This window comes from Lepus europaeus, chromosome 1, assembly GCF_033115175.1.
Source record: "Lepus europaeus isolate LE1 chromosome 1, mLepTim1.pri, whole genome shotgun sequence".
Classification (NCBI taxonomy): Eukaryota; Metazoa; Chordata; class Mammalia; order Lagomorpha; family Leporidae; genus Lepus; species Lepus europaeus.
The window spans coordinates 107,378,916-107,392,853 of record NC_084827.1 but is presented as its reverse complement, the minus strand read 5'-3'; the positions used below and the strand labels follow the sequence as shown (position 1 = coordinate 107,392,853).

The 13,938-nt window shown below is 39.2% G+C and overlaps 1 protein-coding gene across 1 annotated transcript in view; it reads left to right on the top strand.

Annotated features, from left to right (window-relative positions):
* COBLL1 (cordon-bleu WH2 repeat protein like 1) overlaps positions 1-13,938 on the top strand; it is a 173,701-nt gene that overhangs the window by 111,757 nt on the left and 48,006 nt on the right. The window contains exons 3-4 of the mRNA XM_062196211.1: positions 7,527-7,728; positions 11,891-11,963. Coding sequence (XP_062052195.1) covers positions 7,527-7,728; positions 11,891-11,963 — 275 coding nt within the window. The remainder of the gene's footprint in view (positions 1-7,526; positions 7,729-11,890; positions 11,964-13,938) is intronic.

The window sequence follows — 13,938 nt, the reverse complement described above, 5'->3', positions numbered from 1 at the left end:
TGAAAATCAGAGTTACAGAGAGATAGAGACTGGGAGAGAAATCTTTCATCTGCTGATTCACTCCCCAGATGGCCGCAACGGCTGGGGCTGGGCCTGGCAAAAGCTAGGAACCGGGGACTTCGTCTGGGTCTCCCACGTGAGTGGCAGGGGCCTAAATACTTTGGCCATCTTCCACTGCTCTTTCCTGGTGATTAGCAAGGAGCTGAATCTGAAATGGAACAATCCTGACTCCAACCAGCACCCATGTGGGATGCTTGTATTGTAAGCGGTGGCTTTACCTGCTATGCCACAATGTCAGCTACAAAGAATTTTTAAAAGAGTAAAACAAATAGAGCTCACCTAAATGCAATGTATTGGAGTGAAATGGACATTTTGAAATTCGATTATAACAGCCTTTGTCTCTTCTGTTGAACAGTGTTTTTTTTTTTTTTTCCTTCATACTCTTTTATTTAGTGTAGGGTTGACTTTATGATCATTAGGCAAACTGAAAGTTAATCTTTGTAAAAATTACAAGTGGGAATGAGAGAGGGAGGAAGAATGGTCAGAGCGTGAGCAGGAAGTATCACTAGGTTCTTAAATCTGTGTATGTGAATACATGAAAGTTGTATAACTTAAAATAGAGCATAAATAAGATAAAGAAGAAAATAAAAACTGCCCTGAAGGTGACAGCTGTTGGGGGGGGGGGGAAAGCAAAACAGAACTGCCTTCAGGAAATCGTAAGACAAAAATCTGTAGTATTAATGCAAAGCATACTCCGTTATGCAATGTAATAAACCGAAATTTCAAGTGTTATGGTAAGATAGAGAAGGAAGAGACTGAAATTCTTTGAATGAAGAAATGTTGATTGAGTTCACCCAGTCCTTTTCCAGGTCTCACAATTCACTGCGGTTTCGGAAGGACTGCACATATGTGTTCTGCTTTAGGAAACAGAAAGGCATCTTTACCCAGGTGATCCCGTGGAAGAAACTGTTAGCCAACTGCTGTCAGGTACATCAGCTCAGAATATTTATTGCCAAACCAAAATGCATGTCCCTGGCAGTAGTTTGGCATCCAGGTGGATAATTCTAAGCCATTTTATTCAAGTTTCATTTCCTGTGGGTACACTCTTGACTAGTTCCTATCAGCGGCAGTACCATTCATTGCAGACCCTGCTTAAACGTACAGTCTGGTGCCTGCACTGTGGCATAGTGGGTAAAGCCACCGCCTGCAGTGCTGGCATCCCATATGGGCACCGGTTTGAGTCCCAGCTGCTCCACTTGCGATCCAGCTCTCTGCTTTGGCCTGGGAAAGCAGTAGAAGATGGCCCAAGTGCTTGGACCCCTGCACCCACGTGGGAGACCTGGAAGAAGAAGCTCCTGGCTCCTGGCTTTGGATCAGCCCAGCTGTAGTCCTTGTGGTCATTTGGGGAGTAAAGCAGCGGATGGATGACTCTCTTTCTCTCTCTGCTTCTGCCTCTGTCTCTGTGTAACTCTGCCTTTCAAATAAATAAATAAATAAAAAAGTTGGTATCTGACTTTTATAATGTTATGGCTCCCTGATGGTCAGATTGGTTAAATGCTGCCACTTCAATTAAACACTTTAGGCTTTCAACTCATCTGAGGTGGTTTTTGGAAGATAGCCCCTACTTAATGTCCATGTACCATCTATGTGTAAAGATGGCAGGGCCTTTGACACAGAGAGTCAAGTTTCCTGACTTTAGAAAAAGCAACAGAGCTTCCACAGTATAGTTTTATTTGAAGCATGTGGGTCTCCTTTAATCTACTATACTTTCTTATGGGTCAAGTGCTATATGTAATTTTTGAATTTTCAAGCAAAATTATGCAAACCAATTACAGGTTCCTCTAAATTCCTCATTCCACAGCACTGACCTCCTGATATTCCTGATATTGTATTAAGTCATAGGAATACCTAAGATGTGAACCCAGATAACATCTTCATGTCTCTGCTCCTTAAAGTCCAGGGAAGATTGGCCTGAACTCCCATTCTACTTCCTGTGAAAAGTTTGATCCCTTTTGTGATTTTATTGTAAATGCCCAAGTATTTACTATTCACAGGGTACCCCTGCTGCTCTGACCATTTTAGCTTATCTGGGTTCTTACTTTTAGTCTACAGTCTGGAAATTCCTTTACAAGTATCTTCTTTTCTTAACCCCTCCCAAAGCTACCAGTGGCTTAGTGATGGTTTCCACATCACCAAGAAAGATTAGTAAGTGTATCTTAAAGCAGATCTCTTAAATTGGTTTTGAGGCCTCAGGGTCCTTTCCACAAAACACCCCTGCTGCTGTGTAGTGTCCCTGCAACCCTGGCCTCTTACCAGGCACTGGCTCCTCCTTCTGTCTCTTGTGTCTTCTTCCTGCATTGGCTTCATTCCTGAGAGCTCCCTACACATTCTGTCTGCACTCTGACTAGTCTAAGATGCACCTATCTCCCACTTAGATCTTTGCAGTAGCCTTGTAACTGCTCCCCACAGCTGTTCTGGATACAACAGTCAGAATATAGTCCTTTGAAAATGTAAGGCACGGCTGGCGCCTCGGCTCACTAGGCTAATCCTCTGCCTGCGGCGCTGGCATCCCGGGTTCTAGTCCTGGTTGGGGCACCGGATTCTGTCCCGGTTGCTCCTCTTCCAGTCCAGCTCTCTGCTGTGGCCCGGGAGTGCAGTGGAGGATGGCCCAAGTGCTTGTGCCCTGCACCCGCATGGGAGACCAGGAGGAAGCACCTGACTCCTGGCTTCGGATCAGCGCAGCGCCAGCCGTGGCGGCCATTTGGGGGTGAACCAACAGAAGGAAGACCTTTCTCTCTGTCTCTCTCTCACTGTCTAACTCTGCCTGTCAAAAAAAAAAAAAGAGAAAAAGGTAAGGCACCTCCACATCAGTTCTCAGAACTCTTCAGTGTCTTGATACCTCAGTAAAAGCTCGTCTTCACCAAACAGGCCTTTAAGTGCTGCAGGATTATCACTCTCATTTCATGCCTGCTGTTTCCAGCCCCGAAGACTGTTTTCTGTTTTTCTTAAAACATGTACAGCATTCTTTTGCCTTGAGTCTGCATTCCTGGCCAAGTTGACAACTGCAGTTTTCCTAGATACTCCATACTTTTCAATTCTCTATTCTAACGTCAGTTTTCAGTTAGAACATTTTTCAGTTAGAACATTGACCTCTTTGCTTAACCTCTTTCCCTAATTTTTATCGTAACGTTTTCACTCTCTGGTATTCTATATATTTTACTTGTTTGTTTCTTCTGCCCTCTCCGGAACAGTGTTTTGCAAACTCCAGCATGGGCTGGAGTGCTGTGTGTCACCCCCAGAGTTTGTGGTTCTCTGGTGTGGCCTGGGGCTTTAGAATTTGTTTCCAACAAATTCCCCGACAGTTTCTGATGCTGCTGCTCCATGGGTCATACTTGGAGTCCCAGGGTGCTAGAACTGTTCAGTGCAGCACGGCAGCCATTCACTCCATGGCTTTTTGAAATTGGATTTAATGTTCATCGAAAGTAAAAAAATTCATTTTGTTAGTCCTTTAACTTAATAGCCACAGAGACTGGACAACATAGAGTTTAAAACATTTATGTCATTGTGAAATAATTCTGTTGGACTCATTGCTCTAGGATATAAACTACATAAGATAATTTTTTGTTTTTGTTTTCTTTTTCTTCCCTCTCATTAGCATTCTTAAAAAGATTCATTTATTTGAAAGGTAGAGAGAGCGAGGGAAAGAGAGTGAGCAAGCAGGCACTTCCAGCCATTGGTTCACTCCTCAAATGGCTGCAAAAACCTGGGCTGGGTCAGGCCAAAGCCAAGAGCCTTCAACTCCATCTGAATTTCTCACATGCGTGGCAGGGGTTGTTATTTGGGCCATCATCTCTTGCCTCTCCAGGAGCTCCTAACCAGGTTTATATACTTGTGTTTATTTATTTGCTATACCTGGGGCTTATTTTGGTGTAAGGAAACAGGTAGATATGCAACTTTTATTTTTTTCTTCAGCTGGCTAGTCAATTTCCCCAATACTATTTGTTGAAAATGCAGTCTTTTCTCCCAGAAATCTGAACTACCATCATATGCAGTTTTTAGTTCCCATATGTTTCAGTTGTAGAACTTTGTGGTCTGTTGCATTCATCTATCTGGGAATAGAAATATTTTCAAGGTGAATTTGATTTCTGGGATTTTTTTTGGTTTATTTTTTTTCATGTTCATGTGATCTTAGTACAAAGAGAACAGAGTCAATGTAGTTCATAGATCCAATTCTAAGAATATAATGATATTCCCTCTCAGTTTTTGTGATAACAGATTTTTAATTTACATTATATTCAGACAGTGCTCTACTAAAGAGTTCAACAAGTAAAAAGACCTTAGTTGAACCTGAAATTATAGATTGAGAGATTAAAATCAAAGTTCCATGGTTTTCAGTTGTCTTTTTTTTTTTTTTGACAGGCAGAGTGGACAGTGAGAGAGACAGAGAGAAAGGTCTTCCTTTTGCCATTGGTTCACCCTCCAATGGCCGCCGCGGTAGGCGCGCTCTGGCCGGCGCACCGCACTGATCCGATGGCAGGAGCCAGGTACTTATCCTGACCTCCCATGGGGTGCAGGGCCCAAGCACTTGGGCCATCCTCCACTGCACTCCCTGGCCACAGCAGAGAGCTGGCCTGGAAGAGGGGCAACCGGGACAGGATCGGTGCCCTGACCGGGACTAGAACCTGGTGTGCCGGCGCTGCAAGGCGGAGGATTAGCCTAGTGAGCCACGGCGCCGGCTTCAGTTGTCTTTCAAAAAGGCATTTTCCTTAGAAAATATTTAGACAATGTTGAGTTCAAATAACATGATATGGCCCTAGTTAGCTTGCAACCTTTCTGCAATGAAGCCTATCATAATGTGTAAAGATTATAAGAAAATTGAGGACACAGGCCATTTTAATATTCTCACCTGTTATCTACCTTTTGATAAATTAAAAAATTAATCTGGCACACATAGAAATACAACTAAGGCATATCCAAAGGTGATATAAAGTGTAAATCACTCAAACTGTTTAATCATGGAACTTACCTTTTTACAAATATGTATATGTACATATTTGTACTTCAGAGGTTAAAATGTGACACTTCAGAGGTTAAAATGTGACATAAAATGGGGATAATGAAAACAAAACCCAAAATTAATATTTTGCCTTATTAACTTACTGTGTATTTTTGGCAGAGATTCTGAAGAACTTTACACTGAACATGTAGGAGATTTTTGAAGTTTTGTGTTATAACAATTAATTGACATGTAGAGAAAGTATAATCTGTACATACCACCATATATTCATAGACAATAGCCAACAGCTATCCATTTTATTGGCAATGAACGTCCTCACCTCTTGCAACTTAACTACATTTGTAATTATATTGTTTTTACCTAGACATTACCTAATCCTGCTTAACTTTATTTACTATCAGATAAAATATCATTTCCAAGTCTGAAATTGGAACATATACTATCAAAGCATTCCCATAGACTATATATTGCTCTCAAAATATACTTCCATTAGGCCTTTGTTCTACTATTCCTCTGGATGAAATTTAACAGTTACCATGCAACATAAAAATTTGGACAGTTGTCAACAAAGTTATGTGTGGCCATAGTTATTGCTCAAAAAAGAATGTAAGACTCCTAAATGTTGTGCAAGACTCTAACAAATACACAGGGGTATGTATCTTGAAGATTGAAAAATATTCCAGAGAAAATTTTCTATTGAAGAACTTAAGAGTTCTTAATTGATTGATTTCTTGGTAGATGTATAATGTGAAGCTACTTGTATGTGAGGAAGGAAATGGGAAGTGAGGAAGTGAGGTAGCACTAGGAAAGATGACTCTTGACCCCGTTGAGATTGGAATGGGTAACAACTACAGAAGATGAGAGTGAAGTAGAGGACTGGTCTGAAAATGTATATAATGTGTTTGATCTTAAGACCACAGAGTGTCAGACAACTAACTCTTCCTACCCCTGCAAGAGACTCTTCCTCTGGGTCAGCGCCACGGCTCACTAGGCTAATCCTCTGCCTGCAGCGCCGGCACCCCAGGTTCTAGTCCTGGTTGCTTCTCTTCCAGTCCAGCTCTCTGCTGTGGCCCGGGAGTGCAGTGGAGGATGGCCCAAGTGCTTGGGCCTTGTACCCACATGGGAGACCAGGAGGAAGCACCTGGCTCCTGGCTTCAGATTGGCCATAGCGGTCATTTGGGGGGTGAACAAACAGAAGGAAAACCTTTCTCTCTCTCTCTCACTATCTAACTCTGCCTGTTTAAAAAAAAAAAAAAAAAAAAAAAGACTCCTCCTCTGGAGAAACTGAGTAAGAAAAGCTACAGACTTGGCAACTGCGCTTACTTAGGAACGTACAGGTGAAGTGCCATGGGACAATACACGTAGTCAGTTTAGAATGGCATGTGTGAGACTCCTAGCCTAATCTTTCTGTCAAGTTCCTGAAAGCCAGTAGCCAGATTCATATCCCTTCTCAAGAAATTAGAGTCATTTTTCACTGATACTTGGGTTTCCCTGCTGGTGGTGGCATGGTGGGGGGGGGGGGGTCTGACCAGCTCATTACCCTAAGGAAAACCTACACCTCCTTCCATGAAAATAACACTAGTTTAATGCCTTATTGTTAAGTATGAACTAACAGGATTGCTTATGTTTGAGGAAAGTATATGATACAAAAGGATTTTTAGTGTTGTACTTTTTCTCAGGTAGACAATGAAGAAAGGCTCAGAGGCTACATTGTTCTGTTAATGGTGTGAATAAAACCCCAAGTCTATATCAAGAATTTGGAGTTTGTTGGAAAGTGAGGCAAAAATTGGGAAATAGCCCTGAATCTCAAGTTGGATATACAGGTTCCTGTAGAAATAAGTCACATCCGTATTACTATTTAACAATCACTGTTTGAAATTTTGGGGACCGTAAATTTATGTGGTTACTTTTTTATTGTCTTATGAACTTTTTCTGCCAAAGGCTGGATAGTAAAATATTAGGCTGTGTGAGCCATACTGTCTTGGTCACATCCATTCCAGTCTGCCGTTGTAACACAAAAGCTGCCTGAAATATATAAACAAATGGATGTGGCTATGTTTCAGTAAACCCTTATTTACAAAAGCAGCCTGTGGGCCCACCTTGACCTACAGGCTATTGTTTGCTTATACTAGCCTAGTCCATCTAGGAGAGAATTAGATCTTTGAGAACAGGTATGTCATAATACCTCCATTGTGTCTCCAGTGCTAGGCAAGATTAAATATTTTTTGAATGATTTAAGAAACCTATTCCTCACTCTTTAGAATTTTGTGAGCTTCCTCATGTGGATACTTGCTGTCTGCTTTCTAAATTTATCATCGCCTTTCCAAATGCTTCATTTTTATGAGAATTTTTGAGTATTAACAATGCATAAGCAAAACACTGCCTGGATTACCAATAATATTTTGAAGGAATACCTGGTGAACTAAGTGAGCACCCTAAGAAGAATCCTCAAAGCACTAACTTTAGCATCTAATGAAATTGATTTGTGAATCTTTATGATATTTTACAGTAAACCTATGATGGACTTGTTGATATTCCTCTGTGCACAGTATCACTTAAATCCATCAAGTTACACAATTGATCTGCTGTCAGCTGAAAAGAACCTCATTAAATTTAAGCCAAACACACCAATAGGAATGTTGGAGGTAGAAAAGGTGATTTTAAAGCCAAAAGTGTTGGATAAGAAAAAACCTACACCTATAATACCGGAGGTAAGAAATTATATGTTTTGGTGTCTTATGGCTGACATATTAAGTTGACTTTTCAGTTATCAGTTATCTGTAGTTAATTATAAATGAAATAAAAATCGACTTCATGGGAAAATTTGTGTGAATAAAGCTAGTATGTTTTCTTAGGATGCTTTGTTGAGGATTCAGTTGGCTAAAGATATATTTTATTTATTTGAAAGACTGAGTTACAGAGAGAAAGAGAAAGGTCTTCCATCCACTGTTTCTTCCCCAAATGGCTTCAATGGCTGGAGCTGAGCTGATTGGAAGCCAAGAGCCAGGAGCTTCTTCTGGGTCTCCCATGTGGGTGTAGGGACCCAAGGACTTGGGACATCCTCCGCTGCTTTCCCAGGGACATAGCAGGGAGCTGGATTAGAAATGGAGCAGCCTGGCCGGCGCCGTGGCTCAACAGGCTAATCCTCCGCCTTGCGGCGCCGGCACACCGGGTTCTAGTCCCGGTCGGGGCACCGATCCTGTCCCGGTTGCCCCTCTTCCAGGCCAGCTCTCTGCTGTGGCCAGGGAGTGCAGTGGAGGATGGCCCAAGTGCTTGGGCCCTGCACCCCATGGGAGACCAGGAGAAGCACCTGGCTCCTGCCATCGGAACAGCGCGGTGCGCCGGCCGCGCGCTACCGCGGCGGCCATTAGAGGGTGAACCAACGGCAAAGGAAGACCTTTCTCTCTGTCTCTCTCTCTCTCACTGTCCACTCTGCCTGTCAAAAAAAAAAAAAAAAAAAAAAAAAAAAAAAAGAAATGGAGCAGCCTGGACTCATATGGGATGCTGGTGCTGCAGACCCTAGGCTTTAAACCATTGTGCCACAGCGCTGGCCTCAGTACTTCAGACTTGAGATGCTTTAAAGTGATCACTATGGCTACCAGAATCTAACCATTGTGAATGATCTCTATTTTAAGCTACTCATCAATTTTTTTTTTTATATTTACAGGAAAGTTTTAGAATCTTTAATGAAAATCTACAAAAGTGTTTCTTAAAATAGTTTCTGGCTTCTCTATACTTGATAAGCAGAACTTGCAATTTAATGTCAACATTATTATTAATTTGTGGTAAACAATGAATCAGTTTTTTTAAAGTATGAATTTTAAGCCAAATTGTAGAAGTATTTAGATTTCAAGGAATATGCTTACATGATGAACACCAACCATTTTTCACTTATTAAAACACATAAAAATTTGTATATGAAATGCATGTGTAATTGATGTGATTCCAATGCACATTCTTTTTTTTTTTTGGACAGGCAGAGTTAGACTGTGAGAGAGAGAGAGAGACAGAAAGAAAGGTCTTCCTTTTTTCCATTGGCTCACCCCCCCAGGTGGCCGCTACAGCCGGCGCGCTACGCCGATCCGAAGCTAGGAGCCAGGTGCTTCCTCCTGGTCTCCCGTGTGGGTGCAGGGCCCAAGGACCTGGGCCATCCTCCACTGCACTCCAGGGCCACAGTAGAGAGCCAAACTGGAAGAGGAGCAACTGGGACAGAATCCGGTGCCCCAACTGGGACTAGAACCCCGGGGTGCTGGTGCCTCAGGCGGAGGATTAGCCTAGTGAGCCACGGTGCCGGCCTCAATGCACATTCTAACATTTTTCATCATTGTTTTGAGACTTTTTTAGAAAACATTGACAGGCTCTGGCCTCAGAATCAGCCCTTAAGGCATTCGGATCTGGCTAAAAAGCCCATGAGAGTATTTCAGGCATGGAAAGCCAAGACACTCTGAAAAAAAAAAAAAAAAAAGCCTAAATGAAAGATATCTGTGAGTGAGATCCCAGCAGAAAGAACAGGCCATCAAAGAAGGAAGTACCTTTCTCTGAAAGGAGGAGAGAACTTCCACTTTGACTATGGCCTTATCTAAATAATATTGGAGTTGGTGAACTCAAAAGGCTTCCATAGCCTTGGCAACTCATGACAAGAGCCTAGGGTGATTACTGATGCCATAAACAAGAGTGTCAATTTGTTAAGTCAACAACAGGAGTCACTGTGCACTTACTCCCCATCTAGGATCTCTGTCCTTAATGTGTTATACTATGTGAATTAATGGTATAACTAGTACTCAATCAGTACTTTACACTGTGTTTCTGTGTGGGTGCAAACTGTTGCAGTCTTTACTTAGTATATATTAAGTTGATCTTCTGTATATAAAGATAATTGAAAATGAATCTTGATGAAGAATGGGATGGGAGAGGGAGTGAGAGATGGGATGGTTGTGGGTGGGAGGGTGGTTATGAGGGTAAAAAGCCGCTATAATCCAAAAGTTGTATTTTGGAAATTTATATTTATTAAATAAAAGTTAAAAAAAGAAAGCATTGACATGGTTTTAAAAATAACATTAAAATGCAATGACTTTTATAATATATTGAATATTAAATATTAGCCTTTTGGGCTGCTTTCTATATAGGTATATCTTTCTTATATATTTATGCTGTTCATCTACATGGAAATAGTTTTATTTTGCTATGGAAATCAACAGTTTATAGATCATTCTCATTCTATGAGAAAATGTCTTTGAGGATCTATAAACTGTAGATTTCATTTAGCATGACTGCATGGTGCTGAGTTTCATTTATATTCAGGGTTTAATCAATCACATCAAAATGATGAAATGTTTAAAATCTGCAATAATTTTGAATTAGTATATACCTAAATAAAGAACATTTTAATATTCTTTATTGATATTTTTTAAATTATCCCAAAAGTCATGAAAACAATAAAGGCTAATGACAATAGCTGGTATTCATTTATTCATCATTTACTTTTTATGTGCCATACACAGTCACCATTCATATCTATCTACATGGATGATCTCACCATGTCTTCAGTTGAGAGAAACACAATGGTTTAACCAGAATTTCCCTTTCTTTATTGCAGTAGCTGACAAAACAGTCAAGATAAAACATATAAAATTCTGTATTGTATGTACTTAGTAATTTTAAAGTAAATTTGAAGAACAAAGTAAAAACATCAGTAATACTAAGTATGAGGTTTTTTGTTGTTGTTGTTGTTGTTGTTCCTTTTGGATTTAGACCTACTTAATATTTTACTATCCCAGTGTTGTGAATTTAATCTGGATTATTTAATCAGTAAACTAATATTTGTTTCTAAGAATTTGCTCTGGATTTATGAAATAACATTGATCAAGATGAGTTTCACCACAAAGTAGGAAAGTACTATTTATTTTATGAATATGTAATTGTACATTATCTCATTGAGATGTCATTGTAGAAAATTTGTTTGAATTAGTAAATTATGGTTCCACTGCTTTCCCAGTCGCATTAGCAGAAAGCTGGATACAAAATGGTGCAGCCAGGACCTGTACTGTCACCCATATGTGTTGTCAGTGTCCCAGGCAGTGGTCTTACCCATTATATCGCAATGCTGGCACTAGTTTATTTATTTTAAGAAGATAGTAGCTACCATGAAGCTTAGTTTTTGAAGCCTAAACTAGTATCCTGAGAATAACAATGTCACGTGTTCAAAACATAGGGTACCCTTGAAAGCACAGCAGTTTTTTATTTAGTTTCTTACTTTTTCATTTAATCATTGTATATGTGGGTGCCTTGTTCTTATACATAGGTATTCTCAAGTTCAAACTTGTCTTTTTAGCTTTCTTCTGCATTTTATGTTTTTCTGTTTACCCATGAATTTTTGGGGCACATTTAACTTCTTTGTGATTTTGATATTTAAATAGAAAATAAAAAATTTACATGTGAATTCATTGTTCTGTTCAAAGGTCAGTTATTGCCTACTCACTGTGGTTTTGTCTGAGTCTTAATTATTCAACTTTGAAAGTTTCTTGATATATTTCTTTCTAAGGTCAGCACCCAAAGTAAACTGGCTTATGAAACCAATCAATCTAATTCCCAAGATTTCAAAATAGCTTGCAGTGTTAATCTACAGAAATAATGTAACAATAAATTTTGGTGATATTGGTTAATGTTGGTTTGTATATCTCATAAGCAAATCCAAGTGTATTGATTCAACATCAAGCTGTTTTGCTAGAAGAAATAAAAATTTAGTGAAGGAGACAATTAGGTACTCTGTGCACATATCACTTCAAACATTATTCAGATGTTGTGCATTTTGTGAAGCATAGACTATATTTAGCTCAGTGATGTTTTATGCTTGAGCAAACTGAGTCTTTACAGTCAATTTACCCTCTTTTACCCCCTCCTTCTGTAGCTGCTTCTGTTACTGCCTTCACTAAGTCATCTTTACAAGGTAAGACGTGAATTAGTAGAAAAAAATTATAACATGAAATTGGATAAATCATAAAGATAGGCTTCTAGTTTTACCTGGTTTTAACATTACTAATACATATTTTTTGTAAAAAAATTTAGAAAATATCTGGTTTTAATTTCCTTAAAAATAATTTGTTTCTGAATTTAATTAAAGCAATTTTATTTCAGTAAACATTTAAAAATCATGTGATCCGAAGATTGTGATAAAGCTTATTTCTTACTCTCATGCAAGAAAAAGTGACTTTGTTGGAATTTTTATTGGGTAGAAATTCTAGTAGTTTGGTGGTACTATGGGGGAGGATATTGTACTTTCATTGAACAATTATGTAGAGTAATCTCATGTTCATCACACTAAAACTTTGCAGCCATTAACTTACGAACATTCTGTGATAACATGGAAAATTCTTGTACTAAGACTACCATTTAAATCATAAAAATGTGTTTAATATAACATGTGGGAAAAAAGTTCCATATAACATTCTGGAAGTAAATACAAGAGGACCTCAAAAAGTTCATGGAAAATGAGCATTTTGTTTTAATTCAGTTTTTTTCCATGAACTTATATATAAACACTTTAATAATGGTTACCTTTCAATGGTAGGGCTATAGGTAATTTTCCATATTTCTTTATTATAATTTTTTAAAAATATTTTATTTATTTATTTGAGAGGTAGAGTTACACACAGTGAGAAGGAGAGACAGAGAGAAAGGTCTTCCGTCTGCTGGTTCACTCCCCAAATAGCCGATCCAAAGACAGGAGCCAGGAGCTTCCTCAGGGGCCCAAGCACTTGGGCCATCTTCCACTGCTTTCCCAGGCCATAGCAGAAATCTGGATTGGAAGAGTAGCAGCCAGGACTAGAAACGGCTGCCATATGGGATGCCGGCAACACAGGCAGAGGATTAACCTACTGCACCACAGCACTGGCCCCTATTATAAAATTTTATAATGGGCAGGTATTGCTTTCCTACAGAAAAACTTCAAAAATATCCAATAATAATCAAGTCTAGAAATCTTTGTTCTCTATTTAAAAAGGATAGGTTGACATTTGATTACTATAATAATTATTGTCCTACTTTAAAAACATTTAATAAACTGTATAATTATGCATTATTGGAATTCTGTCTTTACCAGTTTTTTGAAGTGCACTGATACTCTCCATTCCAAGAATTAAGCCTGCATAAATAGTAGTATGATTCTTTATTAGTAGTGGTTGTCATAAAGACTAGCCAAATGAAAGGAGTTGAAAATTTTTATGATCTTAATGTGGATCCTGGCTACAAATCAAGAGAGAGGCATTTTAGTTCTTACACTGTATTAACTGTCAAGCTAATTTGGCAAGCTGTTGGTGGAAATAACTTTATCTGACTAGATTTAACCTTTCACTTCTATAATTAATAATAATTATAATATAAAGAAATGAGGAAAAAGTAGTCTCTGGTTCTTTCCAAAAACAGCCTTCTGTTACTTGTACTTGTTTTTGGTCCTGACTTTGCCACTTTATGCATTTCTAATCCTAAGCATGTTCTACGATCCTTTCATTTGGAAGATGTTGAATGCACTGATTTCTGATATTGCTTCCAATCATGGAAAGTATGTGACTTATCGAGGTTGTTATATTATGAACTATAAGAGAATGGAATAATAAAATTGAGGAAGAGTCTTTCACAGTGTCAGAATCCACAAGATCATTCCAAATGCTGTAATGTAAATCCTCTCACCTCCTTACTTTGTTTGGTATCATCAGAAAGCTTTGAACATTACATGTGATTACTTTAGCCTCTCTTCTAGAAACAGGAAACTACAGTGCTTGGGTCACCTTTCTCAGTAAGCTCCAGGTCCTTGCTGTCTTAGTATTTAACCCTGAATTGCAATGCTTCCTACACAGAGCTGTAAATAAAGACTCAGAAGTGAACTAGTGTGGGTATTGTGGGGTAGGTAGCTCCTGGCTAGGCTT